The 24,452-nt window shown below is 40.0% G+C and overlaps 1 protein-coding gene across 5 annotated transcripts; it reads left to right on the forward strand.

The window, feature by feature from the left end:
- Positions 1 to 4,452: 4,452 nt before the first annotated feature.
- GTF2A2 (general transcription factor IIA subunit 2) lies at positions 4,453 to 23,364 on the forward strand. 5 transcript variants are annotated; one of them, XM_055278314.2, is made up of 6 exons: positions 4,472 to 4,633; positions 5,006 to 5,222; positions 9,677 to 9,797; positions 11,234 to 11,338; positions 20,028 to 20,154; positions 23,077 to 23,364. In XM_055278314.2, exons 3-6 carry the CDS (start codon positions 9,726 to 9,728, stop codon positions 23,100 to 23,102), a joined length of 330 nt encoding a protein of 109 aa, XP_055134289.1. In that variant the 5' UTR covers positions 4,472 to 4,633; positions 5,006 to 5,222; positions 9,677 to 9,725; the 3' UTR covers positions 23,103 to 23,364. The 5 variants fall into 5 exon arrangements, with proteins under 5 accessions (XP_055134286.1, XP_055134289.1, XP_055134288.1 ...); XM_063639035.1 differs by having other exon boundaries at positions 4,505 to 4,915; XM_055278311.2 differs by lacking the exon at positions 5,006 to 5,222 and having other exon boundaries at positions 4,453 to 4,633.
- Positions 23,365 to 24,452: the final 1,088 nt, after the last annotated feature.

The raw sequence follows: 24,452 nt of genomic DNA on the forward strand, positions 1-24,452 counted from the left end.
TTTTCCCATATTATTCCATTTTAATTTCCCATTACTGACTGAGGTGAAAGTATATGTGATTGTACTTTTATCTTTCTGTTGGGATCATGGATCTAATTTAACTGGCTTAATTTAATGCTTCTGTCACTAGGCTCTAAGTGCCCCTTTTTTAGTCAGAAGTTTTTCTGTGAAATAATTTGATTCTGTGTTCTGCTTGATCATACTCTTAAGCAAGCACCAAGGGAAGACGTTCTATTCACCCCACAATTTAAGCTTAACAGTCTTTAACTCAGAGGGAGATATGAAGAAATATGATTCTAAGTAGGGTCCAGCAGAGTCATTGGAAAGTGATAAAACTAGGAAATAAGAGAAAGCAAACCTTTATAAAGGGATAAAGACATAGTTGTTACCTAATATGCTACTGTATGCGTGTCCTCTTTTTTTTTTTTGGAGACAGTCACTCCGTCACCCATTCTGGAGTGCAGTGGCGCAATCTTGGCTCACTGCAACCTCTGCCTCCTGGGTTCAAGCATTTCTCCTGCCTCAGCCTCCTGAGTAGCTGGGATTACAGGCACACGCCACAATGCCCGGCTAATTTTTGTATTTTTAGTAGAGACGGGGTTTCACCATGCTAGGCTGGTCTCGAACTCCTGACCTCGTGATCTGCCTGCCTCAGCCTCCCAAATGCTTGGATTACAGGCTTGAGCCACCACGCCTGGTCATGTGTGTCCTTTTAAGGGAAGTACTATATATGACAGCTGGTGGTACCATTTCTTGTATGCAGCAGGAAACCCTGCAGGCTACATGCAAGATACGTGAATAGGCCGGGCGCGGTGGCTCACGCTTGTAATCCCAGCACTTTGGGAAGCCGAGGCGGGTGGATCACGAGGTCAGGAGATGGAGACCACGGTGAAACCCCGTTTCTACTAAAAATACAAAAAAATTAGCCGGGCGTGGTGGCGGGCACCTGTAGTCCCAGCTACTCGGAGAGGCCGAGGCAGGAGAATGGCGTGAACCCGGGAGGCGGAGCTTGCAGTGAGCCGAGATCGCGCCACTGCACTCCAGCCTGGGCGACAGAGCGAGACTCCGTCTCAAAAAAAAAAAAATACGTGAATAAAGACTGTGGATTGAAGGGGGAAAGGTTGATAATACATACCTATGATGAGAATTCATATTTTCTCTTTCTTTGTCTCTTCATACAGAAGCAAGTTCAAGCAGAGGTTAGCAATTACAGCACTTAAAAAATTAGGATTGAGGGTTTTTGGGTTTTTGGTTTTTTTTCATATTTCACTGTTGCTGAACATTGATTTAGTCTTCCAGAATGGACATCACTAGTAAGTGCACTGAATATTGAAATATGCTGATTGGCAAGCATATATCTGTAGCTAGAATTTTTTCAACCGTAATTCCAGAATTTAAAAAGGTAAGAGATCTGCTTTTTGATAGAGGCCTTTTAAAAAGACTATATAACATTTCTATTTGGCTGTTTATGTGAATGCTCAGGGAATTTGGAAATGTGTTTTATACAGAAGTGGCTTTTTATATTTCTTCAAGTGATAAATTAGGATTAGGACATATCAGATAGAACAGGCCAGTTTCCTGATGAGGTTGGTAGAGATGTTACGGTAGGTTCATCCTTCCTTTTTCCATGTTATATGTGGAGAAGTGTTAAACTTGCTCAAGCAAATGGGAGTAGGAGATAGGCTGAAAATAGAGATTGCTACACCATTCTGTTTTGTTTTCATGCCTGTTTTTTCTCCAATCCTATATGGACATTTGAGAAATGGACCACAAATCTGAGAGGAATAGAGTAAAAAGAGGCATTAATGTATGTATTTACAAGTTAGACCTATTTTGCCGTTAAAGAGTCTGTCTTGTCATAGGTCATAGGAATTGTGTAGTTTGAGTTGCTGGGAGAAAGAGTCAAGAACTTAGACTTGAATGGGAAGGCCAACTGGTGAGGGAAGTGGGGTATTATCTACTCAAATGTTCTAAGCTAATACAAAAGAATTACCTGGCGAGCATCCCCCTCTGCCCTTCTTGAGATTGTGAATGAATTTAGAATCAGATCAATGGTGAGACCCAGTTATGTAACTTTCCTTTGAAGTTCTAAATGATAATTGAAAATAAAGTAATATGGCATGTTTAACAGTAAGGAGTGACACTAAAATTTGAATATAACAGTATGTTGCAACTATTTATAATAGACCTACTTATGTTTTGAGAACTAAGTAAAATGCTATGAAAATTTCACATAAAGCACTTAAGCACCAAATGAAAATCATTTCGTGCTTTCAAATTAATGATATTAGGCTTGTAGGATGTCTTAGAATCATGTTTAACAAGAAGTTAAAACATTTGCATTTTGAAATTTTTATGCAGTTTGGTTAAGGAGGAACTTGGAAAATAACATTCATCAGCTTCTACACTGCACTTTTTGTATGTGGACTTTGTAAAGTTTAATGTCCTTTTAACAGTTGCTTGTTTATTTGTGTAAACCTAGCTAGTAAATATTGATGGTGTTCAGGGCCACTGACTTGCACAGCCCTTGGAGCACTATTCACACAGAACACAATTCAGAGTTTAAGACATTAACGCACTTTGACATCTATTTCAAAAATACTTTTGTTACCACAAGTTCATTGCTGTCATTTAGACAAAATTAATGTACTGTGCTATTTTCCTACTCTTAGGATGATGTTGCCCAACCTAGTACTGTCAGAAATTCAGTTCTGATGCCTGTGTGTGCAAGATATTAATGTGGTCCCTGTAAGAAATACCAGTTGGTCATGATTTACTAAGGAGATGTAATATTTTCTTTGACCTGTTAGGAATATAACTTGTGTCTTGATTTGTTGCACATCATATTTTTTGCAACATTAATGAATTTAAATAAATTAATTGGAACGTTCGTCTTTGTCTTTTTATCACATTTTTCTTTCATTATGCTACTAAATTTTTGCTTTGAATTATCCTATAAACCTCTTAAATAATTTCAGACCTTTATACTTGTTTCCCTTTCTATAGTCTGAGTGCTTGTATTCTTTGGGGATTTGAGAGTTCAGCCTGCTTTATTTTAACATCAAAACAATAATGAAACTTTGTGTTTCATAGTTGAGAATTTTTTTTAATTAATGGGGAATTCAAGGATGAAACCATGAGTGGCTTAAAATGAAAACATGGCTTTTTTTTTTTTTTTTTTTTTTTTTTTTTTTTGAGACTGAGTTTCGCTCTTGTTGCCCAGGCTGGAGTGCAATGGCGCGATCTCGGCTCACGGCAACCTCCGCCTCCCAGGTTCAAGCAATTCTCCTGCCTCAGCCTCCCGAGTAGCTGGGATTACAGGCATGCACCACCAAGCCCAGCTGAATTTTTTTTTGTATTTTTAGTACAGACGGGGTTTCTCCACGTTAAGGCTGGTCTCGAATTCCTGACCTCAGGTGATTCGCCCACCTCGGCCTCCCAAAGTGCTGGGATTACAGGCATGAGACACCGCGCCTGGCCGAAAACATGGCTTAAATAAGAAGAACTTGTTTAGTTCATATACCTGCTCAGAGGTTCCAGCTGATACCACTTGGTAAGTGTTTTTTGTGGTTTTGTTGTTTTGCACGTACTTTTTAATCACTATTCAGCTATTTTGTAGGATAAACTGCTCTACACGACTGCTGCGTTTTAGCCAGTTAGTGTACCGTGCACCCTGACACCTAAAACAACTTGTGATTTTGCACACTTCAAATTTATATTGAAGTATTTATCTTGCATATTAGATGCAAATTTTAAATGTAACTTCTCCCAAATTAAAGTTCTTCATGAAATGGTCACAAACTAAAAACTGCCTGCAGCCCTGTTTCGAGGGGTAAAGAAGATACCCTGCTTACCCTGCTATAATTTTTTTTTTTTTTTTTTTGAGACGGAGTTTGGCTCTTGTTTCCCAGGCTAGAGTGCAATGGCGCGATCTCAGCTGACTGCAACCTCCGCCTCCCAGATACAAGCCATTCTCCTGTCTCAGCCTCCCAAGTAGCTCGGATTACAGGCATGCGCCACCACGCCCGGCTAATTTTTTGTATTTAGTAGAGACAGGGTTTCACCATATTAGGCTGGTCGCGAACTCCTGACCTCCGGTGATCCACCCGCCTCAGCCTCCCAAAGTGCTGGGATTAAGGCGTGCGCCACCGCGCCCGGCCCCTGCTATAATCTTTTCAGAATTCGTCTGCAAGGTCTTCAACGGTGTTACCCTGAACACACTTCCGGCATGAAATATGAATGCCCTACATTTCCTAAGTTGTGCATCTAACAGTGGAGAAGATTAGTCTCTAAAAATTATAATTCCCTTAGGAACGATTTAGTAAACCTGGTGAATTACTCGAGCAGCGCGCCTGTCCACCACTTTAAGGCTCGAAGCTCCAGCCCGACGCCCCTCCTTCCGTCTCCACACCCTTCCCTGACAAGGCTTGAGTGGCGGGCGAGAGCAGGGCTGGGCGGGGCCTCCCGGCCCTCGGGCGGGGTGTCACTTCCAGGTTCCGCGAGCACTTCCGGGTCGCCAGCCCAGTTTTGCGGTTTCTGCGGCGGCTGGAGAGGTGGTCTGAGAAGTAGGAACGTCCTGCCAGGCTCGTGGCGGCTTCTGTCCGCTCCGCGGCGGGAAGCGCCTTCCCCACAGGTAGTGGGTTAGGGAGGGCAGGGTTAGGGAGGGAAGCAGGGCCGCGCTCCCTGCCGCCACCCTGGAGTCGGGGTGCGTTGGTCGGGTAGTCTCTGAGGGCCCTTCGCTCCTGGGATCTGCCCGTTACCGACCGTTGCCGGCAAGGCCCCGCGGCCGGCACCGGAGAAGGGCGGCGAGGCGGCGGGGACGGTCGCGTCCCGTGGCGGGAGGCTCGTCGTTCACGGGGCGCCCACAGAACCCACCTAGGGGAGGTCCTCAGCCCACCACCGTGTTTTCAGCCAGGTGAATGTCTTAAAGCATCCACTAGCGCCCTGTGAGTTTTGCCGAATTTCGGAGAGTATTTTTTCAATGTCTCATTCCTGTGCTTTGTAGCTTGTTGTTTGAAGTCTGCCTTCCAACTTTCTTCGTGCGAACTCCGACAAAAGGAACGAATTTTAAACTGGGTGGTTTAATCAAAAAATGCTAGGACGAGTTACTTCCGAATTTGGAGACTTCTAATTTTCTGAACTGCAAAACAAGAAGGGAACAATACATTTCTGTGGCTGATACCACATCTAAAAGATTAGAACACAAGGAATTTTTAAAGAATGTAAGAACATTGAAATCAGCACTTTTAACAAACGTTTAACGCATAGCTGTTTTCTAGATAAACTCATAAATTTGTCAAATGGGACACGATGCACGATTCTATATTCCTACTTTGTAAAGTTTTTATCTAGCTATTGAGACTTATTGTCCTTTTTAACCCCCTCTCCCCTCCCACACGCATATTATACTTACTGATGTTTGCCTTCGTTTATTGAACAGATTTTTTTTTGGCTCCCATTGTGTGCCAGGTACTGTTCTAGACGCCCAGTTTAGTTAAGTGAACAAAATAAAAAGCTTTGCCCTCATGGAGCTTACATTCTATTAGAGGATGCAGAAAATAAAATAAATATATAATGGTGTTAGAAGGTGATGGTGCCATCAAAAAAAAAAAAAAAAAATGAGAAAGATAAAGGAGTACGGGAAAGTTCCAGAGTGGAGGTGGGAACTGGTATTTTAAAGATGACCGTGGTCAGTTTGAGCCTCATTTAGTAGGTGTTACTTGAGCAAAGACTTGAAGGAATTAAGAAAATTAGCTAAGTAAATATCAGGCAGAGCATTCAGGCAGATAGGAAAGCCAATACAAAGGCTTTTAGGCCTGTCATGTTTGAGGAATAGCAAGGAAACCAGTGTATCTGGAGAGGGATGATCAAGAGTTTTGGGGGTGGAGGGACAAGAAGATAAAGTCAAAGAGATCATGGGTAGCCGGATCATTGTAAAGGCTGATAGAAGCCATGGGAGATTTTGAATAAAGGAGAGTATGTTCAAACTGAAGTTTTAGAAGATCACCCTGGCTGTGAGTTGTGATTAGAGTGTAGGGGTGAGTGTAGAAGCAGGGAAATCGTTTAGGAGATTTTTGCAGTAATCCAGATGACAACGAGAGTGGCCCAGGTCAGGGTGATAACCGTAGAGATGGTGAGAAGTGGTTGGATTCTGAATGCATTTTGAAGGTAGGCCTTACAGTATTTGCTAGGAATTGGATATGGAGAGTGAGATAGAGGGAGTGGAAGATGAATTCAAAGGTTTTGCCCAAGCTTGTAGAAGTATGGAGTTATTTAAGCCACAATGCAAAAGATAACAAGTAGAGATGTTGAGCAGGCAGCTAGATTCAGGAGTGAGAAGTTCTATGCTATATGAATTTGGGGATCATCACCAGTGGTACTTAAACCATGAGAATAAATGTTATCAGTAAGGAATGGGTGTAGACAGAAAGCAGCAGAGGACCAAGGACTGTGTCCTGTGATATTAAGAGTTGAGCGAAAACGAGATCAACCAGCAAACAGTATTAAGAAGGATGAACTTGTGAGTTAGGACAATCCAAAAAGGGCAGTGTCCCAGAAGCCAAGCTAAGATCCTGTACGAAAGAGGAGGGAGTGGAGTAATCAGCTGTGTCCAATATTCTGATTGAGGCTAGAGAATTAGCTTTAGCATTGCGATTGATGACCTTCACTAACCTGTTTCCTTAGAGTGCTAGAGGCAAAAATTAGCTTAAGAGAAAATGGGGAAAAAAGGAATTGGGAGACGTGAATACAGACAAAACTAAGGGATTTTGCTGCAAAGGGGAACTGAGAAATAGGATGTAGCTGGTAGGGGATTTGGGTTGAGGGGTTTTTGTTTTGTTTTACTTTTTAAGGTGGGAGAAGTAGCCACCTATTTGTTTGCTAATGGAAATGATCCACAGAGAGGGAAAATTTGATAGTGAGGGAGAGAAGTAACAACTGAATTGTCAGAACAATATCCTTGAGTGAACTAGAAGACATTGCCTAATACAAAGGTAGAAGGATTGGATTTAGATAAAAATAGGTATAGAGTTCAACTATAGTGACAGGGAGGCAGAGTATATGGATACAGGTTGGGCATGCCAAATTCAAAATGCTCCAAAATCCAAAACTTTGAGCACCAACATGACACTGAAAGGAAATGCTCTTTGGAGCATTTCAGAGCTTGAATTTGCGGTACTCAATCACTAAGTATATACGATGCAGATATTCTAAAATCCAAAACACTTCAGATCCCAAGCTTTTCAGATAAGGAATGTTCAACCCGTGTAGCTATTGGTAGGTAGCTGAATGTGGCTGTGAGTCTGGAAGTTATTGCTTCAGTTTCCTCAGTAAAGTGGAATACTTTGTGTCGTACCCAGATACATTTCTGATATATTAGCACTTTAACAAACTACCAAGTAATTCACTCAACAAATACTTAATAGATACTGCATACATTGTTCTAGTTGGTAAATATGTAACTGAACAAAAGTCCCTGTCTTCAGTGGGTCATCTATTTTAGTAGATGGAGACAGAATAAGCATATATATGTCAGCATCAGTTATTGGTATGAATGAAAATAAAGCAGTGTGAGGAAGAAAGGAGGTAATTCTTTCTTATAGGTTGATTATAGAAGGCCTTTCTGATGCCGTAATGTTTGACCCAGAGATCTGAATCAAATGAGGGAGTGAACTATGCAGGTATCTGGGAAGAATACTGTCAGCAAAAAGAAGAGCCACCACAAAGGCCCTCAAGCAGGATTATGCTTCCCATGTCAAAGAACAGCAGGGGACCAGTATGACCAGAGCAGAGTGAGAGGGTGAGTGGGCAAAGATAGGGAAGTAGGTATTGGGGGGCCCAAATCACATAGGCCTTCCAAACCATGGACTCTCTGGTTTTCACTGAGATGGGATGCTGCCATTGGTGGTTTTGAATAGACCAGTGATGTGATTTGCCTTATGTTTTAAAGTCTTAGTGTGGCTGCTATGAGGGTGGGGTTGGGATAGGCAAGAGTGGAAATAAGGAGACCATGAGTTATCACATTAACTTTAGTGACAGATGATGGTGAGTTAGGGTAATAGCATTGAAGATGGTAGAAGCTGTCAGATTCTGGCTATAGTTAGAAGGTTTTTAGTCAACTCTTGAGCTGTTACAGGAAGACTAGATTTACTGTTTACTGAGGTGGGTAAGACTGAGGACAGAGCTTATTTGCAAGAGTAGCATCAGAAACATGGTTTTTGACAAATTGAATTTGAGCTACCTACTTGATACTTTTATCCAGTGTCAAGCAGGCAGTTTTATATATGGGTACAAAGGGAGAATTGAGGGCTGGAGATACAAATTTGAGAGTCATCACCAGATAGTAGATGGTATTTAAAGCCATAAGTCTGGATGAGGTAACTAAGACAGTAAAGTATGTGGAGAATAGAGGACCCAAGAAAACTTAGGGCAGTTCAACAGTTAGAAGTCAGGGAGCTGAGGAGGAACCAGCAAAAGAAAATAAGAAATACAGTGGTACCCAGTGACATGAGAGCTGAGAGTGCTGTCTCAAAGACAAAGAAATGTTTCAAGAAGGCAGAAATGATGTGTTGTATGCAGTGCTAGCAAGGTGTGAAATGTAAGGACTGATGGCTGGCCATTATTTTTGCTGAGTTTTATCTGATGATTGCTCCTCAAATGTATTTCCCCCCATCCATCTCCAGACTGAAAGTACCATGAGGTCAAGATCTTACACCTGACGTGTAGTGGAAGCTCAGTAAATATTTATTGACTGTGTACTGCTGCCACCCTTTTCGAGCCCCCATCCCTCATCTGTTTCTAAATCGTGCACTCAAGCCCAGCTGTCTGACCCTTCCTGCTTAAAATGCTTCAGTGACTCCCCACTGCTTGCACCTATCCTGCCAAACAACTCCATCTATGCTGTCTCTTTCAGCTTCATCGAATCCTGCCACTCCCTGTTCATACTTATGCCCTGATAATGTAGAACAGTTTATGTTTTTCCCCACAAACATTTCATCCTTCCATGGCTTTACTTACTCTATTCTGTCAGCCTCTGGAATGACTTCCCTCCTCTGCTTGGCTAAAGTCTAGCTTAAAGAACCTGGAAGCTTTTCTGAGCCAGCTTAGTCTATAGGCAGCCTCCATGGTATGCTTTGTATCTTTGTTACAGTTCTTATCTTTTTGTATGTTTGTTACATTCTCTAGAGTATAAATTTTTAGGATTGGGAGCATGTCTTTAATCATCTTCTTCTCCCTGGAACCTGTCACAGTGACATTCTCTTGGTAGGCACTCTGAAAATACTGAATTTAGAGAGAACAGGAAAATAAAGGGGCAGACATGCAAATATGAGCTGAAGATTTTACCAGTGATTTGACAGCAGGTAGAAAGGACGGTACATGGAAAATTCTAGACTAAGTCAGAAGGCAGACATTTGAAGGAAATGATAAAGACATTTTAATAAATATAACATCTATACTGCATAAAGGAGTATAAATGTCTATGTCAAAATCACAGGGAAAAAAAACTGGAAAATCATTTGTAGCTATTCCTTGTAATTCTAAAATGATTATCTAGTAATTTGCAACCACTAAGCGTTCTCCTAGTTCTATATTAGAATATTTGAGGTAGACGGTATTATATACATAATTTATGATGTTACAGTATGATCTTTTTTAACAATTTTATATTAAATTTTAGGACATCAATGCAAGCTTGAATAAGAAAAACAAATTCTTCCTCCTAAGCCATGGCATATCAGTTATACAGAAATACCACTTTGGGAAACAGTCTTCAGGAGAGCCTAGATGAGCTCATACAGGTGGGAGACTGAATTAAAAATCAAACATTTTTATCTTGATGGGTTTACAGTAATTCTTGTCATATCACTTAGGCATAGAGATATGAGGTAAAATATCTTGGACTGTTTGACCCAGCAAGTCAGTAACACTGATTAAATAACCTCAAATTCTTGTTTATTACACTGTCCTGACAACAGGACACAAAACATGATTGAATGATATCATTAAATATAACTAACTCTGGGTATGTGCAGTGTTTCATGCCTCTAATCCTAGCACTTTAGGAGGACAAGGTGGAAGGATCGCTTGAGGCCAGAAGTTTGAGACCAGCTTAGGCAACATAGCACCACCCATCTCCACAAAAAATAAAAAAATTAGTTTGGTGTGGTGGCACATGCCTATAGCCCCAGTTACTCAGGAGGCTGAGGTGAGAGGATGGCTTGAACCCAGGAGTTTGAGGCTTAAGTGCACTATGATGGTACCACTGCACTCCAGCCTTGGTGACAGAGCAAGACCCTGCCTCTCAATAAAGTTAAATCTTCAAAAATTTTTGTTCAACATAAAAATTGAGATTGTTGGTTTCCCCCTTCTCAAATTTAGGGAAGAAATTCATATTCTTTTTAGCTTTAAGATAATTTTGTCCAATTTAAGTCTTCTGAGATTTACAAGTCTGGATTTATATTTCAGTTTTGAGAGAATTAACCCTTCCATATAATTCTCCCAAATAAAAACATATTAAGTATTTCCAGCTGGGCACCATGGCTCACGCCTGTAATCCCGGCACTTTGGGAGGCCAAGGCAGGCGGATCACCTGAGGTCGAGAGTTAGAGACCAGCCTGACCAACATGGAGAAAACCCTGTCTCTACTAAAAATACAAAATTAGCCGGGCGTGGTGGCACACATCTGTAATCCCAGCTACTTGGGAGGCTGAGGCAGGAGAATCACTTGAACGTGGGAGGCAGAGGTTGTGGTGAGCTAAGATCTCGCCATTGCACTCCAGCCTAGGGAACAAGGGCAAAACTCCGTCTCACAAAAAAGGAAAAAAAAAAAAAAGAACATACTAAGTATTTCCATTTATTGGTATATTTTATGAGCTTCAATAAAATTTAATAGGTTTTTTGTTTGTTAATATAGGCCCTGTGTATTTAAAAGAAACACCTCTTTGTCTATCTTCTCTTTTCCAGCCTCTGTGAAGGGAAAATTGACAAAGTTTTGTTCTGGCTTTGTAACATCACTGCATGTTTTCTCTTCAAGACTGTTTGTGTCAAGATAGTACAAAAGATATCTTCAAGCTTTGCTGCTTCATCATCAGTTATGGCAAAGGAGATAAAGGAATTCTAGTTTAGAGGCTTTGGTTAACCTCAGTTAAATTTTAGATGATAATTTGTATATTTTTATTTACTTTGTCTTTAATGTTCTTCCCTAAGGGGATTTATGACCTTTACCTTTTCTCAGTCTCAACAGATCACCCCCCAACTTGCCCTTCAAGTTCTACTTCAGTTTGATAAGGCTATAAATTCAGCATTGGCTCAGAGGGTCAGGAACAGAGTCAATTTCAGGGTAAGGATATTTTCCTGAATCTAGAAGCCTTTACCAATGGTTGTTAAAACACTGTTTTTTTTAGGACCCCTACATATTTATTAATCATAAGAGGAAGAGGTGGCTTAGTCCATTTTTGGAACTTGTTTTATAGTAACTATACTTTTCAATCAACTATAAACTAAGTTGATCCACTTAATGTGAGATACAGAGATGTTTTTAGATTTTTATTTCATTGTTTCACAAATCAGCCTTTGTATGTTTGGCTACCTTCTTTGAAGAGTTACTGAGATTCCAAACACCTGAAATATTATCTGCAGGATTAAAGGTAAGTGGCAGAGTAATCCCTAAGGTTCTGTTATGGTTTTCAAACTCTGGCCTTTCCCTGTTCCAGGGAAGTAATTTCTAGAAACTTCATGTTGCCTCCCTCCTACTCTTAGGTAACTTGGCTGATAAAAACCTGATCTCTAGTGGTAGATAACAGTCTATTCTGGTAGCTTGGTCTCACTTGAGTCACTTATACTTTGAACAGTAGTCATCCAAAGCTGAATAAAATTATCTCTCTCAATTTCCTGATAACTTCAGATTAAGTGCCCATTGAAAGAGTCATGGTGCAACAGAAATAATTTTACCACATTATGGTATTGATGGAGTCATATAGTATATGATGTTTGGTTATTATTTATCTAACTTTATGCTTATATTGTATTATAAGGAATAACCTGTAGAAATATGGTCAAAAGAAGGTTAAAATATGCTACAACCAAAATTTGATCATTAGTTAACATCTGCCTACTTTATTTGGTATTTAAACATTCAATAAACAATTTGAGTATCTGTTAACATACCAGGCATGCTCTAGATACACAGAGATGAAAAGATAACATACCAGGCATGTTCTAGATACTCAGAGATGAACAAGATAGACAAAGCCGCATTTGACTTAAATTTTAGTGAAGGATAAAATCTGCATGTATTTTATATTAATATAAATAAGTCTCATATATCAGTTTCATGTGCGAAAAAATTATCTGGAGTAAAATATGCCTTCAAGACTATATCATTTGACCAGTGGATCCATATGAATTTTTAACAATAATGATTCTGCCAAAATTAGTTTGTGTTTTTTTATATACCCATATGTAGAAGTCTGCCCAGATGATCCATGTTAATGCATAAATATTGCTCTAATAAGAAATTTGGTGGACTGCTTATCAGAGGCAATATAGTTCACAAGGCCTAACTAGTCATCTTCTAGGTGCATTATTGTAGGTTTCTAGTTTGGATTTCTTTAGCTAGAGTTAAAGTAATTTGACATTTCCATTTATCTTGCATAGTGTTTTGTAAGTTTGTCTATTTTCAAAAAGCTATAAATAATTGCTCTCAGCCTTGATCAGAACTTTTCCATTCTTGCTTTTTATTTTCCTGCTGCTACTATTCTAACTCACACTTTTTATCACCCTACTCCTGGGTTACAGCCAACTTGATCAATTTTAAGTCCAGAATGTTTGCAAATAACATTCTGTTTAGCTTAGTGTAGCGTATGGCCAAGACAAAAGATAATACGTTAGAAATAGCTAATTTTCAGAGCCATTTTGCTAGATCAAATTTAAGTATATATTTTTTTATGTATAATTTGCTGACCTAGCAACAAGTAAGCATCCTTTACAAGAATAGAATAATCCTATATAGCATGTTAAACTGTTTTTTGGGTTTTTTTTGTTTTTGTTTTTTCAGACAGAATCTTGCTCTGTCACCCAGGCTGGAGTGCAGTGGCGAGATCTTGGCTCACTGCAAGCTCCGAGTCCCGGGTTCATGCCATTCTCCTGCCTCAGCCTCCCGAGCAGCTGGGACTACAGGCGCCCGCCACCACGCCTGGCTAATTTTTTGTATTTTTAGTAGAGACAGGGTTTCACCGTATTTGCCAGGATGGTCTCTGTCTCCTGACCTCATGATCCGCCTACCTCGGCCTCCCAAAGTGCTGGGATTACAGGCTTGAGCCACCGCGCTCGGCCTCTTTTTTTGTTTTAAATCCTTTTATGGGTTCCATACAAGTGAAATTATTTAGTAGAGTGTTATAGGAGAAAATCCTTTTAAGTATGAGAGCTAAGGTTTTAATCATTTATATGTTTTAATTCATTAGTAAAAAACTCGTATGTACCATGAAACTTGAACTGAATTAATTTTTAGGGAGAAAATTCAGATTGAAGTAGTATGTATAACTAGGCTAGGCTTTTATTTATTTATTTATTTATTTTATTTATTTATTTTTTTGAGACGAAGTCTGTTACGCAGGCTGGAATGCAGTGGCGCAAATCTCGGCTCACTGCAACCTCTGCCTCCTGGGTTCAAGCGATTCATACGTCTCAGCCTCCTGAATAGCTGGGATTACAGGCGCACGCCACAGCGCCTGGCTAATTTTTGTATTTTTAGTAGAGATGGGGTTTCACTATGTTGGCCAGGCTGGTCTCGAACTCCTGACCTCATGATCCATCTGCCTCAGCCACCCAAATTGCTGGAATTACAGGTGTGAGCCACCACACCTGGCCATAACTAGGCTTTTAAAAGAGCCATTGTATGTTTTTGGGAGAACATATGCCCATAGATAAAAGTAATAGTTACTTTATAGTGTTGAGCTTCAAACAGTAATTAAACAAGCATTAAAAGATTTAATGCCACACCCCCAAAAAAATAAGATTTAGTGATCAAGAAAAATAGCCCTTCTAACAAAACTGAAAGTTTCCTTTTCTCTGTTTTTTGATGTTTCTGTAACAAACATTTATTATATAACTTTTAAGATGTTCTTTTAGGCTGGGCACGGTGGCTCATGCCTGTAACCCCAGCACTTGGGAGGTCGAGGCGGGCAGATCAGTTGAGGTCAGGAGTTTGAGACCAAACTGGCCAACACAGTGAAACCTCGTCTTTACTAAAATGAGCTGGGCATGGTGGTGCATGCCTGTGGTCCCAGCTACTTGGAAGGCTGAGGCGGGAGAATCGCTTGATTCCAGGAGGCAGAGGTTGCAGTGAGCCAAGATTGCGCCACTGCACTCTAGCGCAGGTGACAGAGTGAGACTGCATCTTAAAAAAAATACGAAAACGGGTTGCCCAGTTGTGGATACATGTAAAACCAAAAATGTATTTATTAAAAGTGCATTGAAGATACAATTTGGCCAAATGATTAAGTGTTAAAAGTAATATTTGACCAAAGCCAAATATCTTATAGAAGGAATTTTTTGAATTTAAAGAATAAATCTAAAATTACACTTTGAAAAGTATAATTATCTGGCACTGCAGCTCAAGCCTGTAATCCCAGCACGTTGGGAGGCCAAGGCGGGAGGATCACTTGAGGGCAGGAGTTCAAGACCAGTCTGCGAAATATAGCGAAACCCTGTCCCTACAAACAAACAAAACAAAGTAGCTGGGTGTGATGGTGTGTGCCCATAGTCCCAGCTGCTTGGGAGGCTGAGGTGAGAGGGCGGCTTGAGCCCAGGAGGTTGTGGCTGCAGTGAGCCATGATCATGCCATTGCATTTTAGCCTGGGTGACACAGCTAGACCCAGCCTCGAAAAAAAAACTATATGTATGTAAGTATGTATAAATGCATATAAATTATATAATATTTATAATTATATATACACATACAAACTGAAAGACATGTATATATTATGTTTGTAATTATATAATTATAGAGTATATGTGTATATATAGTATATACATATATATAAACATCGTTTTTATACTATACTGGAGATACTAAATGGATTCTGACTTTCAAATGAGTGAAAAAGCAAGATATTTAAATAACTAAAAATTATATACAGAAAAGCTTATTTCATGTTAGAGATTCTAATTCAAATTATTCTAAAAAGATATGATTTCTTACATTTAACTTTTTAAAAACATTTGTTGGCTCAGAAGTTACCTAGCTAATGTGCACTTTGATGATGTTAATTGTCAACTTAATTTGCATCTACAGTTGGAAGGCATTTAATATACTATAATATCTTTCAGTCAAGTTTTGTAGCATTTTATTTTTGCAGTAAAATAAATGAAGCATATACATTTATACTGCAACTAATGAATTTCAGCATATGATATGTAAGATTTTTCACTCCACTCTACATCTAAAATGCTTTATATTTGAAAGTGAATACTCACATACTGGCTCATAAATCCCAATGACTTGCTTTGTTTAAATTATTTACATAATATTATCCAATGAAAGTAATTTACTGCAAGCTAAGCTATGAGGACACAAAGGCATAAGAATGATACGACTTTGGGAACTTTGGGGAAAGGGTGGGAGGGTGACGAGGGATAAAAGACTACACATTTTTTAAAAGAGAAAGTAAGGCAAGGCACAGTGGTTCATGCCTGTAATCCCAGCGCTTTGGGAGGCCAAGGCAGGCAGACCACTTGAGTTCAGGAGTTCAAGACCAGCCTGACCAATATGGTAAAACCCCGTGTCTACTAAAAATACAAAAATTAGCTGGGTGTGGTGGCGCATTCCTGTAGTCCCAGCGATTTGGGAGGCCAAGGCAGGAGAATCACTTGAACCCAGGCGGTGGAGGTTGCAGTGAGCCAGGATCACACCACTGCACTCTAGCCTGGGCAACACAGCAAGACTCTGTCTCAAAACAAAAACAGTAATATACACTTTTTTTTTTTTTTTTAAGACAGAGCCTCACTCTGTCACTCAAGCTGGAGTGCAATGGCATGATCTCACCTCACTGTGACCCCTGCCTCCCGGGTTCAAGTGATTCTCCAGCCTCAGCCTCCTGAGTAGCTGGGATTACAGGCACCCACCATCATGCCCACCTAATTTTTATATTTACGTAGAGATGGGGTTTCATTGTGTTGGCCAGGCTGGTCTTGAACTCCTCGTCTCAGTGACCCTCCCACCTCAGCCTCCCCAAGGGCTGGGATTACAGGTGTGAGCCACCACGCCTGGCCAGTAATATACACACTCTTAAGATCATGGATTACACACAACTTCAGGATGCTGGAAATGAACGTTGAGTTTGGCATCTAGCTGTTTAGCTTTCCAGAGGCTCAGACTGTAGCAAACAAGCAGATCTAATTTTTAAATATATTTTATAGGTTTACAGTTTTGTATCTTTTTCCCTTAACGTCATGGGTGATTTTCACTGTATTTATCACTCCACTGAAATTGCTGTTGCCGAGTTATTTTTGCTAAATCTAATGCATCATTTGTAGTGCTATTGATGATTGTTTTTTTGGAACCCCTATTTCCCTTGAAACCATACTGTGTGAGCTTTTCTCCTATTCCCTCTGTAGTTCTGTCTCTGCTTATCATTTAATTGTCGGTATTTCTTAGGGTTATCCTTGGTCTCATCCAACCCTCTGGCTTTGGTTAAACTGAATATCATGATCACATGCTTTCTTCTATACTCCAGCTACTTATTGGACATCATGACTTAGATATACCTGAAATTCAACAAGTTCCAAATTTAAGTTTACTCCCAAACCAGCTTTTTCTGTGAATGCATTGACATTCAAGTCAGAAACTTGGGAGTTACCATGGATTTCTCTGTCCCCCAACCCTACCATATTTATAGGTGTCCATTCTTACCGGTCCTACTTAAAAGTCTCTCCGTTTCTATTGATCCCTTTACTATTACCGTAGTAAAGCCGCTTTCACATCTCTGATTCACCCAGCTAACAGACATCAGCCTTATAGCTGGTCTTAGTTCCTTTAGTCATACTCCTGTCTAACCCATTATGTCATCACCAAAAATGCAAATCTGATCATACTCTTATGCTTAAAATCCTTCACTGACCTCCCAGTACCGTTAGGATGGAGCAAAGGTTTTCCAAGGTTCTCCTTTATCTTAGGACCTCCTGACACGTTCTGTTTTCTGGAATCGACCACCCCATTCCAAGTGTTTGTCTTCCTTTCCATTATCCCTCCTCTGCATTGACTCTTACCTATTCTTTAGGACTCAGACTTCACTTTTTGAGAGAAGCTCTCTGCCTTGTGTCGTCCATACCCTTGAGTGCCTTTGCTGTACTCTCATTGTACCCAGTAACTTACTCTTTCATAGCACTGTTATACTATGTATTTACCTGTTTTAATGATCTCCCTGCTAAACTCAGCTCACCAGTGGCAGGGACCTGCGCTTACCATTGTATCCTCAGAGGCCAGCATAGTCTAGCACACAATAATTACTCCTTTATTACAGTCATTCATTCATAGCCATGAGTTTCCTTAATCATTCTCACTTGATAGACTATTTAGAATGAATCCAATTTTTGCTATTACAATAATATTGCAAGGAGCATTTTTGTACTTGGTAGTTTCTGAGTTGAAGATTTTAGGCATTTAAGTGTTGCCTACTAAATTTCCTATGTGGCTATATGTGTGCATGTGTGTATCTCAGGTTTTAATTGTATTCTGTTGGTGTCTATGCACGACTTTCATCACATTGTTTTTAAAAATTTCCGGCCAGGTGCGGTGGCTCACACATGTAATCCTAGTACTTTGGGAGGCCAAGGTGGGCAGATCACCTGAGGTCAGAAGTTTAAGACCAGCCTGGCCAACATGGCAAAATCCCGCCTCTACTAAAAATACAAAAATTAGTCTGACGTGGTGGTAGATGCCTGTAATCCCAGCTGCTTGGGAGGCTGAGGCAGGAGAATCACTTAAACCCGGGAGACAGGTTGCAGTGAGCCAAGATCACACCACTGCACTCCAGCCTGGGCAACAGAGTGAGACTCCATCTCAAAAAATAAAAATAGCCTGGGTGCTATTGCTCACGCCTGTAATTCCAACACTTTGGGAGGCCAAGGTGGGCAGATCACTTGAGGTCAGGAGTTTGAGACCAGCCTGGACAACATGGTGAAACCCCATCTCTACTAAAAATACAAAAAGTAGCCAGGCATGGTGGCCTACTCCCTGTAGTCCCAGCTACTCTGGCAGCTGAGACAGGAGAATAGCTAGAACCCAGGAAGTGGAGGTTGCAGTGAGCTGAGATTGCACCCCTGCACTCCAGCCTGGGCCACAGAGTGAGACTCCATCTCCAAAAAAAAATAAAACAAAAAGTAAAAATTTCCTTTTGATGCTCAAGTACATATGTATTCCTACTTTAAACAATTTTTTCTTAATTAGAAAAATGTGGCCGGGCGCGGTGGCTCACGCTTGTAATCCCAGCACTTTGGGAGGCCGAGGCGGGCGGATCACGAGGTCAGGAGATCGAGACCATGGTGAAACCCCGTCTCTACTAAAAATACAAAAAATTAGCTGGGCGTGGTGGCGGGCGCCTGTAGTCCCAGCTACTCGGAGAGGCTGAGACAGGAGAATGGCGTAAACCCGGGAGGCGGAGCTTGCAGTGAGCCGAGATTGTGCCACTGCACTCCAGCCTGGGCGACAGAGTGAGACTCCGTCTCAAAAAAAAAAAAAAAAAAATGTGTCCTGGGCATGGTGGCTCACGCCTGTAATCCCAGCACTTTGGGAGGCTGAGGTTGGAGGATTACTTGAGGCCAAAAGTTTGACTAGCCCAGCTAACATAACAAGACCCTGTCTCTCTATTTTTTTTTTAAATATTAAAATAGGCTGGTGCAGTGACTTACGCCTGTAATCCCAGCACTTTGGCAGGCCAAGGCGGGCAGATCATCTGAGGTCAGGAGTTTGAGACCAGCCAGGCTAACGTGGGTGAAACCTGTCTCTACTAAAAATACAAAAGTTAGCTAGGCGTGGTGGCGTACACCTGCAATGCCAGCTACTCAGGAGGCTGAGGCAGGAGAATAGCTTGAACTTGGGAGGCGGAGGTTGCAGTGATCCAAGATCTCACCACTGCACTGCAGCCTGGGCAACAGAATGAGACTCTGTCTCAAAAAAAAAAAAAAAAAAAAAAAAAAAAAAATATATATATATATATATATATATATATATATGCGCCAGGCATGGTGGCTCACGCCGGTAATCCCAGCACTTTGGGAGGCTGAGGTGGGTGGATCACCTGAGGTCAGAGTTCGAGACCATCCTGGCCAACATGGTGAAACCCCATCTCTATTAAAAATACAAAAACTAGCTGGGCGTGGTGGCAGGCTCCTGTAGTCCGAGCTACTCGGGAGGCTGAGGCAGGAGAACCTCTTGAACCTGGGAGATGGAGGTTGCAGTGAGCCAAGATCGCACCACTGTATTCCAGCGTGGCAACAGAGCGAGACTCCATCTCAAAAAAATAAAAAAATACGTATAAAAAATTATAAGTTGCACAGGACAATGAATGTTGTAGTCTTAGTGACTAATGCAGTAATACATCTGAGCCGAGTCACAGGATTAAAATTTAGTGTTTCTAAGAAATCCCTGCTTTTGTACATTTGGAGAATTAACATACACAATAAAATATGTAACTTTTAACAAATATTTCCATAATTTGAATGAACTTTCATAACTTAGCCACATGAGGGCAGTAGAAATACAAACGCAAGTTTTTATTTTTCATATTTCAGGTAAGTAATTTGCAATGCAGACTAAAAATACAGTCTGCCAACTAAAATATTTTTGAACTCTTCCCTTAGCAAATTTGTCTGGTGGTTTTTTTAAGTAGCTAGGATTAAAGTTACGGAAAATCTTAAGCTAAGCATTAAAGTTATTATGTTCTTGGTAGCTAAGATCTCTTAAATTGCTTTGGAGAAAAATGTGAGGGGAAAAAACGTTTCACGGTATTTCTAAATGTTTTGTTTTAAAGGGCTCTCTAAATACATACAGATTCTGCGATAATGTGTGGACTTTTGTATTGAATGATGTTGAATTCAGAGAGGTGACAGAACTTATTAAAGTGGATAAAGTGAAAATTGTAGCCTGTGATGGTAAAAGTAAGTGCTTGCCTTATTTCTGTGAAAGCAAAGCTACTTGAAACCTTGTTTTTATGAGCCTTTAGAAGATCTGCATCCATATGAAAAGCCTAATAGGTAAAATGGCCCTATGATCAACTCCCAGATAAGCCCAGGCTTTTATCTCAGCTAAATTCTGAATTACATATCTCAAACAGTGCTCTTACTGACTTTGTGACTTAATAACATATAGACTACTTACACAGATTGGATTTGTGTGGGTAAAATAAGCAAATTAATAAGCATTTCTGCTGAATTTCCATTACAAATTTTAAGTGTTTATCAGGCTTTTCAGACACCTTTTACTTTAAGGAAGAATTTTGACAATCCTATGGTTTCTATGTTGCTGGATACCCATATATTTAAAGAGTTTTTTTAAATAGGATTTTAATTAACCATAAGAACTTTGGAGTCATGATGGTAAATATCCATCTAATCTGTTGAATATGACATGTGCAAGTGAACTTTTCACACCAGGCCTAGGAATTTCAGGTCCTTAAATGTTTCAAAAACTATACACCTAATTTCTGTTTCATGATTATTTCCTTTTTGCTAATTATATTTTAAGTATACTTCATAATCTGAACCATTTGTGTTAAGAGCAGCTATTCCAGAAAGTAAATAGAAAAGACTGCTGCTCTTTGAGAGGGAGTTTTGAAAAGCAAGAGAAAGAAATGTAGAAAGTAACACCATCCATTTCCCTGTTTGAGTCGGATTTATGTATTTTGCATTTCCACAGAAATAGCTAATCACTGAAGAAATGTAGAGAATACAAAAAAGTACATGGAAGAAAAATGTTCTCTATAACACTACCTGATGGTGTTATAACTATTGAATATTTTACTACCCTATTGAATATTTTATAACCTATTTTTGCAAAAATGCATGTATATGTAGACATTAGTAAATATATTTTTCACTGAGTTTACTACTCTTAAGCCTTAAAAAAAAAAAAAAAAAGTCTTGCTGTATTGCCCAGGCTGGTCTCAAACTCCTGGGCTCAGGAGACCTTGCCACCTCAGCCTCCCAAAGTGCTGGGATTAAAGGCGTGAGCCCCTGCACTTAAGCCTGATTTTTAGTGGCTATATAAAATTACACCTTTAAGCCCTTTTTAAAGAAGTAGTCTCTTCCAGATATCAGAACGTCTCTGAACCTAGCATCGTTACTGTTGGTGACTTGTTATATAGTTTATAAGGTTACTTAGGAATAATCATTCTAAGAACTTTGGGCATAGTTAACTTTTTATTATAGTCATCAGATACATCTTTGTCATTACAGCAAGGGACAATGTTATATTTGGGTCTTTTTTATATTTGGGTATTTTTTAAATTCCTGTGAAGGTGGTACTGTTTCCTGAATCACAAGATAACATTTCTATGTTTGAAATTATGTACAATTTTTTTCATATTTAAGCTAACAGCATCCTCATAACCTTTAGGTTTTATTTTTATTAGTCTGTAGAATTTAGGGATTAATTTATAATACCTAGATGTCTATCAATCACAATAGAACTTTTTTTTAGCACGGAAATGTTCTGTTGCATTTTCCAATAGCCACTCATGGCTGTTGTACTTGAAATGTGGGTAGGGCAGCTGAGGTACTTAGCCACATATGGCTAGCCAGTGGTTACTGTATTGGACAGAACAGATGTAGATTAGTAGAGTGTCAGTTTCAGTCATTTGAACCATAGCTGAGAACCAAAAAAGTAAAGCCCTGAACAAAATAAATACTGATGTATAATATCAAAGAATCCATGTAAAGATTTGTATTTTGCTGATAGGAGCGCCTGTCTGGTAGTCCTTAGAGTGTGTTGCTGTTTTCCAAACTGCAGTGGATGAGAAGTAGCAGATCGGCCTTGTTTATTGCAGTAGTTTTTGAGGATTTTCCCCTACTTCAGCACAGTGTAGCAATTGATCTTTAGTGAGAAGATTGTTGACTCAAGGAAAGCTTAAATTGTATTCCATTTACGTTATATCTGCAGAAAAGAATGCAGTGTTAGAAGTTTGGGACAGTAGGCCAGGCACAGTGGCTCACACCTGTAATCCCAGCACTTTGGGCAGATCACTTGAGGCCAGGAGTTTGAGACCAGCCTGGCCAACATGGTGAAACTCCATCTCTACTAAAAATACAAAAATTAGCCAGGCATGGTGGTGCCCGCCTGTAATCCCAGCTGCTCAGGAGGCTGAAGCAGGACAGTTGCTTGAACCCAAGAGGTGGAGATTGCAGTGAGCTGAGATCGCGCTACTGCACTCCAGCCTGGGCAACACAGTGTGACTGTCTTTAAAAAAAAAAAAAAAAAAGTTGCTGGGTGCAGTGGCTCACACCTGTAATCCCAGCACTTTGGGAGGCCCAGGTGGGCAGATCAAGAGGTCAGGAGATCGAGACCATCCTGGCTAACACGGTGAAACCCCGTCTCTACTAAAAATACAAAAAATTAGCTGGGCGAGGTGGCGGGCACCTGTAGTCCCAGCTGCTCAGGAGGCTGAGGCAGGAGAATGGCATGAACCCCAGGGGGCGGAGCCTGCAGTGAGCCGAGATCGCACCACTGCAGTCCAGCCTGGGCAACAGCAAGACTCCATCTCAAGAAAGTTTGGGACAGTAAAGGACCTGGAAAAAAAAAAGTGTTATATAACAATTATATGAACCAAATGTAGTTCAACTTGATTTTACTCTAGTATGAATATGAGGAGCTAAGCATCTTTGTATCTCTGCTTAAAAGGAAACTTACTGAAGTTCTCAAGATGTTTCCATTGTCACCTTCCCTCTTTAACCTTGCCCTCTGTTCTTCCCCACCCCTCAAGCCACCACCACTATTAGTCCTATGTTCTCATTTTTGATAGGCTTAAAATAGTTAATTTTAAAATTAAATTGCTCCTTGAATTTACTTTCTCTTTTGTTTCCTAGATACTGGCTCCAATACTACAGAATGAATAGAAGAAATATGGCTTTTTTATGCCATCTTCTGTTATTCATTGCTTTTGAAGAGAAGCATAGAAGAGACTTTTTATTTATTCTAGAATTGCAGAAATGACTACACTGTGCTATACCAGAGAATTCCAGTAGAAAGAACCTTATAACTCTGTAGCCTCTTACATCACCTTTATTATACAGCATGAAAAAACCTTTTTTTTAATGACAAAAGTTGTTGCCTTCCTGAGAACCTTCTTTAATAAACTCATTTTAAAACTCTGAGTAATAACTGGTGAAGCTATTAAGGTAGCAATATGAAGATATTAAATAATGCATTTTCCCATTTCCTTTGCAAGGAACATAGATGCTCTTTCAGAATGCTTATTTCAATAAAATCATGTTAGTTTTATCAGTTGTAACTTTACCTGATGAAAGCATCAGCAGGGGCAAAACCAAACTCTGGATGGAATTTTATTAAGAAAATCCCTTGCTTTTTAAAAATACAAAACCAAAGTTAATCATTGGTATAAAAAACCCAAGTACAACTTGATTAGGAAAAGTTAGACCATCATAGCAAAAACAAAACCAAAAAGCTTGCTTTCTTAGACCAGGTAACAAGGAAGAGGGAAAAAAACCTAAACAAAATAGTCCCCCCACATGACAGGTAAATTATTTCTTCAGCTTGCCATATTGATCCAAATTTCATACATTTTATCATGTACATGATACATTAGACTTACAATAAAGTCTAATTATTAGACTTTGTCAGTGGATTGTGCTTGCAGAAATACAGAAGTAACATACTGACCCTAGGTGAGGAGTTTTTTACATCGTTAACTGGATTGAGCCAATTGGAGTAAAAGATTTTTGCTGTTACCTGGATCCTCCTGCAGTTGTTACCTCAGCATACCACTGTAGTCCTTGACTCTCACATTAAAACTTTTTGGCTAGGTACTGGTGGCTCACACCTGTAAGTAATCCCAGTACTTCAGGAGGCCGAGGCTGGAGGATTACTTGAGCTCAGGAGTTCAAGACCAGCCTGGCCAATATAGACTGTCTCTACAAAGAAAATAAAATTGTTTCATCCTCCAACTCATTCTGTGCATGTATTTCCATGTTCCCTTCCTAACCTCCACTACTACCTAGTACATAGTCTGCTCCAGTTAAGCTTGAGAAAGAAACAAAAGAGACCTATGATTTTTAATGTTTGGTTCTGCTGTTTCCTCCAATTTTCATGCCTTTCCTGTCAGCATCAAAATCCTACCCATCCTCCAAAACTTAAACCCAGTTGTATCTGAGTGTAAACCATATTTCTTCCTTTCTGATCTCTTACAGATGAGTGGTTTAAATACATGAAAAGCCTGGGCATG

Source organism: Symphalangus syndactylus, chromosome 5 (genome assembly GCF_028878055.3).
Source record: "Symphalangus syndactylus isolate Jambi chromosome 5, NHGRI_mSymSyn1-v2.1_pri, whole genome shotgun sequence".
NCBI classification, from domain to species: Eukaryota; Metazoa; Chordata; class Mammalia; order Primates; family Hylobatidae; genus Symphalangus; species Symphalangus syndactylus.